The sequence below is a fragment of the Bufo bufo genome, chromosome 8 (genome assembly GCF_905171765.1).
Source record: "Bufo bufo chromosome 8, aBufBuf1.1, whole genome shotgun sequence".
Classification (NCBI taxonomy): domain Eukaryota; kingdom Metazoa; phylum Chordata; class Amphibia; order Anura; family Bufonidae; genus Bufo; species Bufo bufo.
Genome location: NC_053396.1, coordinates 38,449,960 through 38,464,238, shown reverse-complemented (window position 1 = coordinate 38,464,238; position 14,279 = coordinate 38,449,960). Strand labels below are relative to the sequence as shown.

Genomic DNA, 14,279 nt, shown 5'->3' with positions numbered 1-14,279 from the left:
TGACCCCAGGGGAAGGATAATGTGGACTTCAATGCATGTTATCAGTCCCCCCGCTCTATCAACCAGAGATCTTATTTTCCAGAAAAGGAGTGAGAATATGAGTGCTTGCTCATCTATTTACCCCTCTAAGCCTAATTAGGCCATTCACTGACAGCATGACCCAGCAGTTTATCAGCGTCTGGATCACGGCATTAAATAAATCGCACCAAAACAGTTGCCCGCCGCCCCCAACACAAAAATCTATATAATTTTCATTTTACACTATCCCTAGCCTGTCTATATGTCTAGATCTGATCTTTAGTAGGGGTGAGCGAATTGAGCTTTGTATCCAAGATCTGAAGTTGATTAGTTCAAAAACTTCTTTTAATGCAGTACAGAGACCTTCCGACTTCGGATTCCTGTTTTCCTGTCCACACATGAGGCATTTACATTGTTTTGGTTGCATATTTTTTTTTTTTTTAAAGAACAAAAAAGCTGCAAAACTCCATGATTGAATGTGGTGTCAAACAACACCCTGCCCTGAAACCACACGACTCTTTTACCCATATAAACTTGGCAGGTATTTTTTGTTGGGAAAGTTGGCAACACTACATACACTGCATCCATAATCACCTGTACTATAAACTTAACACATTATTCATGAGTCACAGAAAACTTAAAAAAATGTAAAAATTATACCAATACCAATCAAAAACGGAGTGCCGGCCTCTTCTAACAGCTGATTGGTGGGGGGTCCTGGGTGTCAAACCCCCGCAGATCTGATATTGAGGACCTATCCGCAGTTAACTTACCAGATAACTATTTTAATGTGTATGGCCAGATTGAAGGTTTAGTGTCAATAGGAACTGGTATTACTTTATTTTCCCTGCGGTGCTGCTGCAGGGGAATTGTTGAGTTTCCCAACAGATCATAGTTGATTGCTCGAAGACCTTGTGATCCTCCCAAAGATGAAGTCCTCTAACAGGACAGAATTGAACATGCCCTAGGTGTCACCAGGTGAGCAATGGGAACAATCTACATGCTCTGAATGAAAGCGTTAAAACCGATTGCTCCACATAACGTGAGATCGTGTAAGACTTGTCTAGCACAAGTCTTTGAAATATCTGTGTCATGTGTAACATATCTGCTGTATCAAAGGCGAATTTTACTCCCTGTTTGTTGGATGCACTGAAGATAAACTGTCCCTTCTGCTGCATTTAGGAGATAGCAGGTGGAAAGCGTCAAGTATTAAGTACCAGTACAAAAGGTTAATGGTGGGATAAATACGTTCGGTTGCTACAGCAAAAGCCGGTTATTCTGATCTCGCTTTACAAGGCTGCACTTAGCTAATATTGAATTGTGTTTACCCACAAAGCCCAGCTAGGAGATTGTACATTGCTGCAGAATGGTGGTCGTAGTTGGGTTATCCATGGTTCTGATAGCAGGGGTCAACAATCATATCGTCTAGAACCACACCGAGATTACCCTGGGCAAATACTCACCTGAAAATATTAATTCTGGGGTTGTCATGCAAAAATGCTAACAATTCTAGATCAGTCCTCTCTGAATATACCAGTTTTGGTGGAAATGGACGAAAGCTAATATAGCCACCATCACAGCTCTTACAAGGGCTTTCAACCAAATTTTTGGACCAGCAAATCTTACTCGTCGTGCATCACTATGCAGCAGAGGGCTTTATCACTACATCTTCACGGGTCTAAATGAGCTGGGGGACCACCACTACCTGGAAGTGCAATGGCACACACATTGAAAAGGGTATAAATGTGACCATGTGGCTTGGACAGAAAGGGGCCCATAGGTTTTGCCACCCAGCAGCAAAAGAGATAGATATACGGGTACTTTGCTACTGGACGGCAAAATCTATGCAGGAATTGCTTTGTCAGCATGCAAAGGGCGTAGAATTGGCCCAAAAAAAAAGTTGTAGTGAGGTAACAAATACCATGATCAGTGGTGGGGCGTGGCGTAGAGTGGGGGGGCATGGGGGCCGTTGCCCCGGGCACAAAATTGCAGGGGGCGCCAGGCAGCAAGCACTTCAATAAGGGCCACGGGAGCCTATGGCTCCCATCCCCTCCGTTATTCCTCATAGGCTTCAGGCTAGTGGCCTGAAGCCTATGAGGCAGTAGAGCGACGGTAGTGGCTAGAATGTAGTTGCTCCTGGCAGGTATGATGTCAGGGGAAGAGGCGGAGTCTCAAGATTTGCAGGAGATTCTACAGAGCACGTTGTTGGAGAGAGGAGCAGAGGCTGCAGGTCAGTGTGTGGAGGAGAAGATGGACTTATTTTTACTTGGGGGGCTTTTTGCAGCGGCTGAAAGGAGGAGGAAGAATCCTTTACATGGGACTGTATGCTGGAGGGGCTGAAGGCAGGGGGAGTTTTGTATTTTACATGGGACTGTATGCTGGAGGGGCTGAAGGCAGAGGGAAGGTTTTATCTTACATGGGACTGTATGTTGGAGGAGCTGAAGGCGGGGAGTGATGTAGTTTACATGGGACTGTATGCTGGAGGGGCTGAAGGCAGAGGGAAGGTTGTATCTTACATAGGACTGTATGCTGGAGAGGCTAAAGGCAGGGGGAGTGATGTATTTTACATGGGACTGTATGCTGGAAGGGGGCCATAATTATTACTATAATACAGAGGGGGCCATTATAATAATAATAATACAGAGGGGCCATTATATATCATAATTATATAAATGATATTATACTTATGGGCACTATGGGGGGAGGGGAGGTCTGTTATCTGAGGATGATAGTAAAGGGAGTAATCTAAAAAAAATTCTGTGAAACTCTGCAAAGATGAGACGCGGCTGAAAGAAGGTGTCATGACGGTCCTATCTTCGAATGACGACGCTGAGGAAAGTCTACATCACAAGAGATGTCACTGGATGAAACTGGTATGGTGCGGTATTCTCCTGTATATTTCATAGCAATGTATGTTATGTCCATTCAAATATCTGTTTTGGGGGGGGTGGATAAAGAATATGGCCCACACTTCCGAAGCCTGGCCCCCTGTATGTGTTGAATTCTGGGGCCTCACACCCATCTACTACATTATCTGTACTCAGAGTTATCACTGTGTTATCTGAGGTGTTACATAGGACTGCAGGTGACATCTACTGCATTATTTGTATAAAAAAAGGGCGTGGTCACAGATTGGGGCGGGGGGGGGGCACAATACTTGGCTTGCCCCGATGCTGGCAACCCACGTTACGCCACTGCCCATGATGAAGGGCTCATTTGGATCTCTGCCCTGTTCCATGCACGTCACTGCCTAATAAATATCACTCGGTTTTTAAAGTATCTTAGAAGCAGAATTTTTTGGAAATTAGCAGATGAGAACCTAAAATTATTTTAGGATTTCATTGCAGATTAGACACTCCTCCTTCGAGAGTGCTTCTTACCTCGAGAGTGTTGGAGCCATCCGTGCTGGAGCTTCCTGTGTTACTGCTTGAATTTGAAGAGACAGTCTCATTTTTTCCTTCACTATCTGATTTTTCATCTGAACTAAGACATTCCATATCTGTGTCAAAGCCTGTAGGGTAACCCATAGCCTGTAAGACCTGTGTAGAAAAAAGTCACCATGAGACCGCTGCTTCAAAGGGCTGTCCAGTCAATAAAAAATAAAAAAAAAGATAACAGGGAGTGTGTGAAAAAACTTATAAGAAGGCCTGGGGGCATAACATCAAGATCTACTCTGAGGTAACTGGAACATTTCAGCCTACTTTGTGGTCAGGACTGCTGTAAGGTAACATCTCAAGTGTATACACACAATCATTGACAAAAAAAAAGCACCAATAAGAAGATGTTGGGATGAAATTAAGCTTTCTACATGTGAATGTAATGATGGTATTTGTAAGTGATTACAATATTACAGCGAAAGGATAAGCTTACTGAGGAGATATCTACACCTGAAAGGGGGCTCTAGGACCCTGTTGGGCCAACTCTAGCCTGGATACAAGATGACATACGGCCTCTAGCCTGGATACCAGATGAGTTAAAAGCCTCTAGCCTGGATACAAGATGAGTTAAAAGCCTCTAGCCTGGATACAAGAGGAGTTAAAGGCCTCTAGCCTGGATACAAGATGAGTTAAAAGGCCTCTAGCCTGGATACAAGATGAGTTACGGCCTCTAGCCTGGATACAAGATGAGTTACGGCCTCTAGCCTGGATACAAGATGACATACGGCCTCTAGCCTGGATACAAGATGAGTTAAACGGCCTCTAGCCTGGATACAAGATGAGTTACGGCCTCTAGCCTGGATACAAGATGACATACGGCCTCTAGCCTGGATACAAGATGAGTTAAACGGCCTCTAGCCTGGATACAAGACGAGTTAAACGGCCTCTAGCCTGGATACAAGATGAGTTAAAAGGCCTCTAGCCTGGATACAAGATGAGTTAAAAGGCCTCTAGCCTGGATACAAGATGAGTTAAAAGGCCTCTAGCCTGGATACAAGATGAGTTAAAAGGCCTCTAGCCTGGATACAAGATGAGTTAAAAGGCCTCTAGCCTGGATACAAGATGAGTTACGGCCTCTAGCCTGGATACAAGATGAGTTACGGCCTCTAGCCTGGATACAAGATGAGTTACGGCCTCTAGCCTGGATACAAGATGAGATACGGCCTCTAGCCTGGATACAAGATGAGATACGGCCTCTAGCCTGGATACAAGATGAGATACGCCCTCTAGCCTGGATACAAGATGAGATACGCCCTCTAGCCTGGATACAAGATGAGATACGGCCTCTAGCCTGGATACAAGATGAGATACGGCCTCTAGCCTGGATACAAGATGAGATACGGCCTCTAGCCTGGATACAAGATGAGATACGGCCTCTAGCCTGGATACAAGATGAGATACGGCCTCTAGCCTGGATACAAGATGAGATACGGCCTCTAGCCTGGATACAAGATGAGATACGGCCTCTAGCCTGGATACAAGATGAGATACGGCCTCTAGCCTGGATACAAGATGAGATACGGCCTCTAGCCTGGATACAAGATGAGATACGGCCTCTAGCCTGGATACAAGATGAGATACGGCCTCTAGCCTGGATACAAGATGAGATACGGCCTCTAGCCTGGATACAAGATGAGATACGGCCTCTAGCCTGGATACAAGATGAGATACGGCCTCTAGCCTGGATACAAGATGAGATACGGCCTCTAGCCTGGATACAAGATGAGATACGGCCTCTAGCCTGGATACAAGATGAGATACGGCCTCTAGCCTGGATACAAGATGAGATACGGCCTCTAGCCTGGATACAAGATGAGATACGGCCTCTAGCCTGGATACAAGATAAGATACGGCCTCTAGCCTGGATACAAGATGAGATACGGCCTCTAGCCTGGATACAAGATGAGATACGGCCTCTAGCCTGGATACAAGATGAGATACGGCCTCTAGCCTGGATACAAGATGAGATACGGCCTCTAGCCTGGATACAAGATGAGATACGGCCTCTAGCCTGGATACAAGATGAGATACGGCCTCTAGCCTGGATACAAGATGAGATACGGCCTCTAGCCTGGATACAAGATGAGATACGGCCTCTAGCCTGGATACAAGATGACGTATGCTTGCGCATGGAGACATACAGGTTCTGTACGGTATCCTGCGGCACATTCGCCCACAAATGATGCAGCTGGGCTTGTAGATCCTGCATACTCTAGGTTACTGAAGCTGGTGTCCGATGAATGCTTGATTGGCGATAAATCTGGTGACCGGGCAGACCAAGGAAGTGTTACAATCTGGTGGAGACATTCGCGAGAAACCCCTGCTGTGTGGTTTATTATTATCCTGACAGCCATGAGAAGAACACATGTGGCCGCCGGACGTCCTGCACATATCTGAGCTGTTACTGTCCCTCATATCACTACTAGGGGTGACCGACTGTCGTATGTGATGGCTCCGAGATCACAGCCAAGGGGGAAGGGGGGTTGAAGCGCCCACGATGATACCTCCATACTAGAACCAGACTGTCATCGGATCCAAAACAGAACCTGGATTCATCGCTAAAGATGGTACGGTTCTAGTCCATAGCAGTCCAGGTTTTTTGTTCACAACACCACTGCTAATGAAGGTGACAGTTACTGTCCGTCAATGGCAGGACACGTAATGGACGCCATGACACTAAATTACATTCTGCTAAGTGCCTGGAAATGGTTCGGGCAGAGACAGGGTTGTGTAATGAAGGTGAAACCTGTATCTGGATGGTGGACAATGAAACTGTAGGAACTTTTGATGCTTGTTGATGATGCAAACGATCCTCTCTACTGGCAGTCTGTGTCGCCCAGTGCCTGCTCGGTGTGTGTGTGCCTTCATGTAACCCACTGCTCCTAACACCTCCTAATACAGGTCAAAATGGCCTAAATAGTAGGCAGTTCGTCAAAATGACCATCTTGCTTCTATCAGTCCAATGATGCACCCCCTCTCAAAGTCTGTCAACTGGGCAAAATGTCTTTGAATATATTGTAGAGCCATGTCTAGCAGTCAACGATCTCTCACCAAGAGGTACACTACCCAGAAGTAGCCTCTGAGAGCCTTTTTATAGGTAAGCACATTTACAGCCTCCTGTGGCACAACCCAATGTCTAAGGAGACCGCACCTGTAATTATTTACATATCTGCCTTAGACATGACTGCACGCTGAGTTTTGCAACAATCTGACATTTCTATCTGGGTGCGTAATTATAATATTATTTTTTTTGGTCAATGAGTGTATATATACACACTTATTGCACAGAATCAGGGGGAGCACCCTTTTGTGTGGCTGTGTATGGTACTGTAGCAGTCCAAGCCAGTATTAGTGATCTTACACAGCAGTTTTCAAAAGTACTTAAAAAAAAAAAAAAAAAAAAAAAATTATATATATATATATATATATATATATATATATATATATATATATATATATATATAAAAATAAAATCAACAACTGGCTACAATAATCCAATCATTAGCAGCAGATGTAAACTTGTTAATACAGCTTTGTTTTGCAGGTAGTTATCTTATATCTTACTGCTAAAAAACAGTGCCTATTCTCCTTAAGGGCGCATTCACATGACTGCAACGTGTTTTGCGGTCAACAAATTTAGCGGAACGGGCGGCCCATTATAGAAATGCCTATTCTTGTTCGTGATTGCGGACAAGAATAGGACATGCTCTATATTTTTTGTGGGGCTGCAGAATGGAACTACGGACGTGGACAGCACACAGTGTGCAGTCCGCATCTTTTGCGACCCCATTGAAATGAATGGGTCCGCACCCATTCCACAAAATTGTGGAACGGAGGAGGACTCATTCATACGGTCATGTGAAAGGGCCCTAAGGCTGTATTACACTGCTTAAAGTTCAGGCAGTGCGAGCGCAGATGGAGGATAACACGTCCATCGGCACTTACATGGGCCGATGCAAAGTGAACGGGGGAGGAACGATTGTTACCGTAGTCATTCCTCCCTCATTCAGTCCTACTGATTATCAGCAGGACAACCCTAATTACACAGGGAGTTGAGCTGCCGATAATCAGGCATCTTTCATCTTGATCAGAAAACAAACAAGCATTTGGTCGTTCATCGGCAGATCGATTAGGCAGCTCAATTACCTAGAATGAGTGCTCCTATGAACACTTATTCCTGATAATTGGCTGTCTAATAGGGCCCTTAATCTTTAAGAGACACAAGACAAACCACCCACCTTTACTGCAACATGGAGCTTGGCTGTCTTCTTGGATTGTCCAGAGGCCTCATGAGTTGTGCCGTCTACATCTACAGACATGGTGAAGACTGGTGCGTGCACTGGACCTGACTGAGACAGCAGCTTGTACTGCAGGCCGGGCCTGATCTGGTTCAGTCTCATCAGTGCATTCATTGGCTGGTTTGATTCTATGGCTTTGCTGTCTAAAACTGGAATTGAAGAGAATTTTACTAACTATGTTTCCAGATCACAATGAGCTGTCTTACGTATTGATGTGATTGCATCTCCTGCTGTTATTACTCCTCTGGTATGTCACTGATCACACTCAAGCATTATTCACAGCATTAGAACATTGTTTCCCTGACGCACTCATCTCCTACATAATACACACATCTCGCACATCTCCTACATAATAAGACGTAAGCCTCTGTCTCTGTTGTGAGATGCAATTGAAAAGGATCTTACCCTTGCGTAAGTTGCGTCTCATTTTCTTATTTGGGTCTTTGTCATCACTAGAACCATCATCATATGGTCTCTTCAGTCCTGAAAAATAAAAAAAAAGTCAGAGGAAGACAGCAGAAAACGCAAACGCAGAGAAAAGTGCATGTCCACCTATTTCGGCTAAGGATTCATTAGGAGAATGATTCATTTCTTGCAAAATTCTACAGGCCGGGGATCCTTTGTATTTTTAACATACACCTCCAAATTCTTTAATAGACATAGTGCTAAAGAAAATTCTTGCTGTCTGTAGCAACCACTACAAAAGATTTTACCATTGGGTTTAAAGGAGTTGTTTAGCATGGAAAAAAAACTCTTAAAGGCCATGTACAACATTGGGGGCAATTCTTTTTAATTATTGCATTGTACTAATTTTGAGCTAAAATTATATATTTTTTTCGATTGGTCTTTATTGAAAATGTTGAACCACTGTCTCTGTGCAGCATTGAGTTTCTCTAGTAGCAGGATCTGAATTTTCAGCTCAGCTGATGGCTCCGTATCTCTGACCATATAAACACTCATTATAGCTCAATTTTTATCTTACTGATAGGAATGTGGCTTAAATAAGTGCTTAAGGGTACTTTTACACTAGCGTTTTTCTTTTCCGGCATAGAGTTCCATCCTAGAGGTTCTATACTGGAAAAGAACTGATCAGTTTTATCCTAATGCATTCTGAATGGAGAGCAATCCGTTCAGGATGCATCAGGATGTCTTCAGTTCAGTCTTTTTGACTGTTCAGGACGGAGATAATAAACACTTGCCTGAATGCACAGGAAATACCGCAATGCCGGATCCGTCCTTCCGGTCTGCGCATGACCAGACCAGTAAAAATTTGAAAAAAACTATATAACGGATCCGTTTCTCCGGATGACAAACGGAGAGACGGATCCGTTCTTTCAACGCATTTGAAAGACAGATCAGTCTACAAATGCTTTCCATTTGCATGCAGATTGCCGGATCACTCTGCCGCAAGTGTGAAAGTACCCTAAGACCTTTTAGTAATTTAGAGATAACATTTAACCCCTTAGTGACCACTAGAGATGAGCGAATCGATTCACATAAAACTTTGTTCTAATACTGTACGGAGCAGGAGCTCCGTACAGTATTAGAATGTATTGGCTCCGATGAGCCGAAGTTATTGCTTCGCGAAGTCTCACGAGACTTTGCGCAATAACTTCTGAAATTAATTTGTACTGTAAAAAAACATTTCCCGAACTCTGGTTCGGTTCCGTACAGTATTGAAACAAATGCAACTCTACTTCGGATGTTTCATCCATACGCCTTTTTACGGCGGTCACTAAGGGGCCTTAGGCTGGGCCGCTGCTTTTTTTTTACTGTGCCCCAGTCTAAACGCTGCACGGGTCCCCCTTGCAGCAGGGACCCAGCTCTCACAGCCCGGACCGGCAGGAGTGCCGATCCAGGCTGTTTAACACTTTACATGCCGCAGCAATGGCACCCGTGGCATGTAAAGTGCTGACAGAGGGAGCGGACTCCCTCTGTCTCCCATCAGCACCCCGCAAATGCAATAGCCAGGTACTGGTGTCTGTGAAGGCTGGATGGCGTCTTGTGTAGGCCCCAGACCAGCCTTGAGTAATTTCCAGCAGGCTGCGCCTCTTTGGCGCAGCCTGATGGTCAATATACAGAATAGCACTGACATTAAAATGCAATGTACTATAGGGATTGTGCATTGCATTTTAAAATCAATTAAAAAGCTGTGTGTTATAGTATTCTTGTGGGACTATTAAGTGGTAAATGAAAAAAAAACATTCAATAAAAATAAAAAAATAAAAAATAAAATTACGCTTTTTTTCTATTAAAAATATGCTTTTAAATTAAAAAAAAATTGCAAAAAAAACAACTCCCCCATAAGTTTGGTACTGCTGCGTCCGTAACGACCCTGACTACATAAATATCACGTAAATTATTCCCTACGGGGAACGTCGTAAAAGAAAAATAGTAAAAAAAACTTTGATCATTTATTCTTAGTTGCCACCAAAAAACTTAATAACAAGCACCATTTACTCCAAAATGATACCAATGAAAAATACAAGTCGTCCCACAAAAATCAAGCCCTCACACAACTCCATAGAAAGAAAAAGAAAAAAGCTATGGGTCTTGGGAAGCAGCAATGCAGAAGATGTTTTTCTTTTTTTTTTTTAAAAGGGTGTTTTATTGCAAAAAAAAAAGTTGTAAACCATAAAAAAACGAAATGTATTTGGTATCTCTAATCTTACGGACCCAGAAAATAAAGATATTATGTTATTTATACCGAAAAATGAATGCCATAAAATTTATAACGTAAAAACGCTGTTGCAGTATTGCTGTTTTTCCCATCTCCCTCCCAGAAATAGTTAATATAAGTTAATCAGAAAGTTATGTGTACCCCAAAATGGTGGCATTAAAAACTACAACTTGTCCCACAAAAAACAATCCCTCAAAGCTATACAGACAGAAAAATAAAGTTCTAGCTCTTGGAACGAGACAAAGAAAAAAGGAAGAAAAACGCTTGGTCAGTAAGGCCCAAAACAGGCTGGTCACTAAGGGGTTAATAGATAACCAAACAAAGTAAAAGTAAAAAGTACGATTCACACAGCTAGTAAAACATTTACCCTTTGTGACAGATAGGTTCAATATTTTTAATAAAAGACCAATTGAAGAAATGAATTTTAGCCGAAAAAGAGTAAAATGCAAACATAAAAAAACTGCCCCCGAAGGTGAACATAAGCCTTTAAAGGGCTCCGAAAACAAAATGAAATGATCAAATATCTCACGTACGTCTCGCCACTCCTGTTCTGACGCTTACCAGGTTCTTACTGGGCTTTATTTTCTGGTTCACTCCTAGCACACAGGAACTATCACTTTTTTAACCCTCTCTGAGCCCTTTGAGAAAGATTTTTCCACGCGGTACATCTATTCTAATGTATAATCAATATAATACAAGCTTCCCCTGGTTTTTACAGTAAGTAGGCAGAACGTTATCATTTATCTCCGTGTCTATGCAGAGGATTTGGAATTGAAAGTTGCATGTAACTCAATATAATCCTACAGAAGACACCACAGGGGAGCTTGCAATTATTTTAACCAAACGTGCATACAACTGCCTGCTCCTGGAATGCACACGACTGTAGCCCATTTTGCGGTCTGCAAAACTCCTATACTGGCTGTGTGCGTTCCACATTTTGCAAAACAGAGAGTGTCCAGGCCATAATATAACTGTCCTATCCTTGTCCATAATGCAGACAAGCATAAGATATGTTCTATATTTTTTACAGATGCCATGGAATGGATGTGAACAGCACAAAGTGTGCTGTATGCATCTTTTGAGGCCCCATTGAAGTGAATGGGTCAGCATCTGACCGGACAATGTGGACAAAAAAATAAGTTCATGTACATGAGGCCTAAGGCCACTTTCACTCAGTCAGGGTCAGTTGATCAGTGATTTCCATCAGTAATTGTAAGGCAAAACCAGGAGTGGAGGCTACACAGAAATAAGGTATAATGAAAAGATCTGCACTTGTTGTCGGGAAAGAAGCAATCCTTCCCGGCAAGTGCCTGCTCGTCAGTGGAGGAGACTGCTGCATTTACATGCAACAATCTCCTCCACAGTGTGGGGAGGATCGATAGCGAATTCCGTTGCTCGCCCCATACAGATTCGTTGTTTGCCGGCAGCAGAGGCCGTTTAGACAGCATGATTTGCTTCTGGCAAAAGAGGAGTTATGTGCCTACACATACGATTGAAGTGCCTGACGAATGAGCGTTTCACTCATTCATCGGGTACTCGGCGGCACCTTTACACTGCCAGATAATCACTAACGAGTGTTCCTACGAACGCTCAGAGATTATCTGACGGATTCTCGGCCCATGTAAAAGGCCCTTGAAGGGGTTCTCCGGGAATTAAGAAAATAAAATTACTGAAAATAGTTAAATATTACTTTATTATAAATATATTTCCAAATACCTTTCATTAGTTATAATGGCTTGTTTTGTCTGGGGAACAATAATCAGGGGAAATAAAATGGCTGCCGTCCTATTCGTACACACAAAACCTGTCCTAATAACACAGCAGAACAAATTACTTCACAACACTGAGGTAAAGAGCTGCCTCAGTCTCCATTCTACTCCGCTTGTCAGGGATTATGGTCCTGAATACAGGTGATAAGATCTTCAGATGAATCTCTGTAGGAATGGAGTTCATGAGTAGACATGAAGTACAGAGAGGACGGACAGGACAGACTGTGGTAATGGAGACTGTATACAAGAGCTTCTGCTCATTACCCCCACCCTCCTCTCTGTACTTCATGTTTCCTCATATACTCCATTCCTACAGAGATTCATCTGAAGATCTTATCACCTGTATTCAGGACCATAATCCCTGCCAAGCGGAGTAGAGAGGAGGCTGAGGCAGCTCTTTACCGCAGTGTTGTGAAGTAACTTGTTGTGCTGTGTGATTAGGACAGGTTTTGTGTATACTAATAGGACAGTGGCCATTTTATTTTCCATGATGACCGTTCCCTAGAAAAAACTTGCTATTATAACTAATGAAATTTATTTGGGAATATTTTTTTTAATAAAGTAATATTTAAGTATTTTTAGTAATTTTATTTTCTTAATTCCTGGAAAACCCCTTTAAGGGCCTTTTACATGGCCAGATAATCGCTCATAGTATGTGCTTTGCAGCCTGCAAAGCGTGGATTTGCAAAACACAGTTACTGGCCATGTGCATGCTGCCATTTTCTTTCTTCCTTCTGTAGAAATGTCTTATCCTTGTCTGCAAAACAGACAGGTGTAGGACATGTTAAAAAATTTTTTGGGGGGGTGGGGGGACGGGACTGTGGACATATGCATGCAGACAGCACATGGTGTGCTAGCTACATCTTTTGCGGCCCCCATTGAAATAAATGGGTCCATATCCGATCTGCAAAAAATGTGGATCGGATGCGGAACAAAAATTCGGTCATGTGCATGAGGCCTGACTGTGTAAAAGCAGCCTACCTCCATGGGTTTCTATGCATGCCTGAAATATCCACGACTGCTTTACAAATCGGAGCTGCTAGAGGATCTTTTCCATGCCTTTCTCCTCTCTTGAAATTCTCTATCCATCTTTTTAATTTTAAGTAATTAATTTTGTATTTTCATTACTGTTTAAGTAACCATGTTGAATAGAAATAATCAAGGGGCTGTCCAGGCTTATATAATCTTTTAGTAATGTGCATCAGTAGTCATATTCATGCAAATAAATTAAAAGGGTTTTCCAGGATTTTTAAACTGATGATCTGTCCTCTGGATAGGTCAACTGTATCTGATTGGTGGGGGTTTGACACCCGGGACCCCCGACGATCAGCTCCTGTGGGCACCGCAGACTTCTCTGTGCTTACCAAGCACAGAACCGTATATTGTATAGCGGCTGTGCTTGGTATCGCGCTCAGCCCCATTCCCTTGAATGGGGCTGAGCTGCTCCTGGGCCACGTGACCGAGGAACGTGTTGTCACTGGCCTAGGAAAAAGCTGTGAGACGGCCCCGGAGCTCACAGTAGCACGCTGCCTTCTCAAACAGCTGATCGGCGGGTGTCCCAGGTGTCGGACCCCCACCGGTCAGATACTGATGACCTATCCTAAGGATTGGTCATCAGTTATAATGTTTTGGAAAACTCTTAAACTCAATTTGTTTTAAAAATGATTGCTCTTTCAGGTCTAGCGGGCGTGTCCATGGCTCAGCCTATGCTTTCCCTCTCCGTATTTTGTACGGTGCACAGCTCTTTACAGCCGACATGTGACATTGTGAAATGGTAAGGGATGCTGGTGCTGAACAAAAGTAACGTCCGATCTACTGGATGAAATGGCAAAATGTAAAGAAAGATAAGGAGAAGGCAATGCACAGGAATCCGCTACAGCTGCAATGTTCACATGCAGAACACAAAGAATCAATAAATATTAATACATTATAAAGTCTTATTTTCATGGCCAAAGATGACCAGTGCCAAAACATTATATACGTCCAGACAATCCCAATTACTTATCCCTACAAGGGTTATCACACAAAAATGATCACCTGTTTGATCGCTGGGGCCCCCTGCGATCCCATGGGGTCC

At 43.2% G+C, this 14,279-nt stretch overlaps 1 protein-coding gene across 3 annotated transcripts in view; it reads right to left on the bottom strand.

Moving 5' to 3' along the window:
* Positions 1–14,279, bottom strand: part of LOC120978258 (spermatid perinuclear RNA binding protein) — an 81,305-nt gene that overhangs the window by 14,136 nt on the left and 52,890 nt on the right. For 2 of the 3 annotated variants that reach the window (XM_040406491.1, XM_040406492.1), the window contains exons 10-12: positions 8,159–8,236; positions 7,694–7,902; positions 3,399–3,557 (exon numbers count right to left, since the gene is read on the bottom strand). In XM_040406491.1, coding sequence (XP_040262425.1) covers positions 3,399–3,557; positions 7,694–7,902; positions 8,159–8,236 — 446 coding nt within the window. The remainder of the gene's footprint in view (positions 1–3,398; positions 3,558–7,693; positions 7,903–8,158; positions 8,237–14,279) is intronic. The other variant, XM_040406493.1, reaches the window with a different exon arrangement.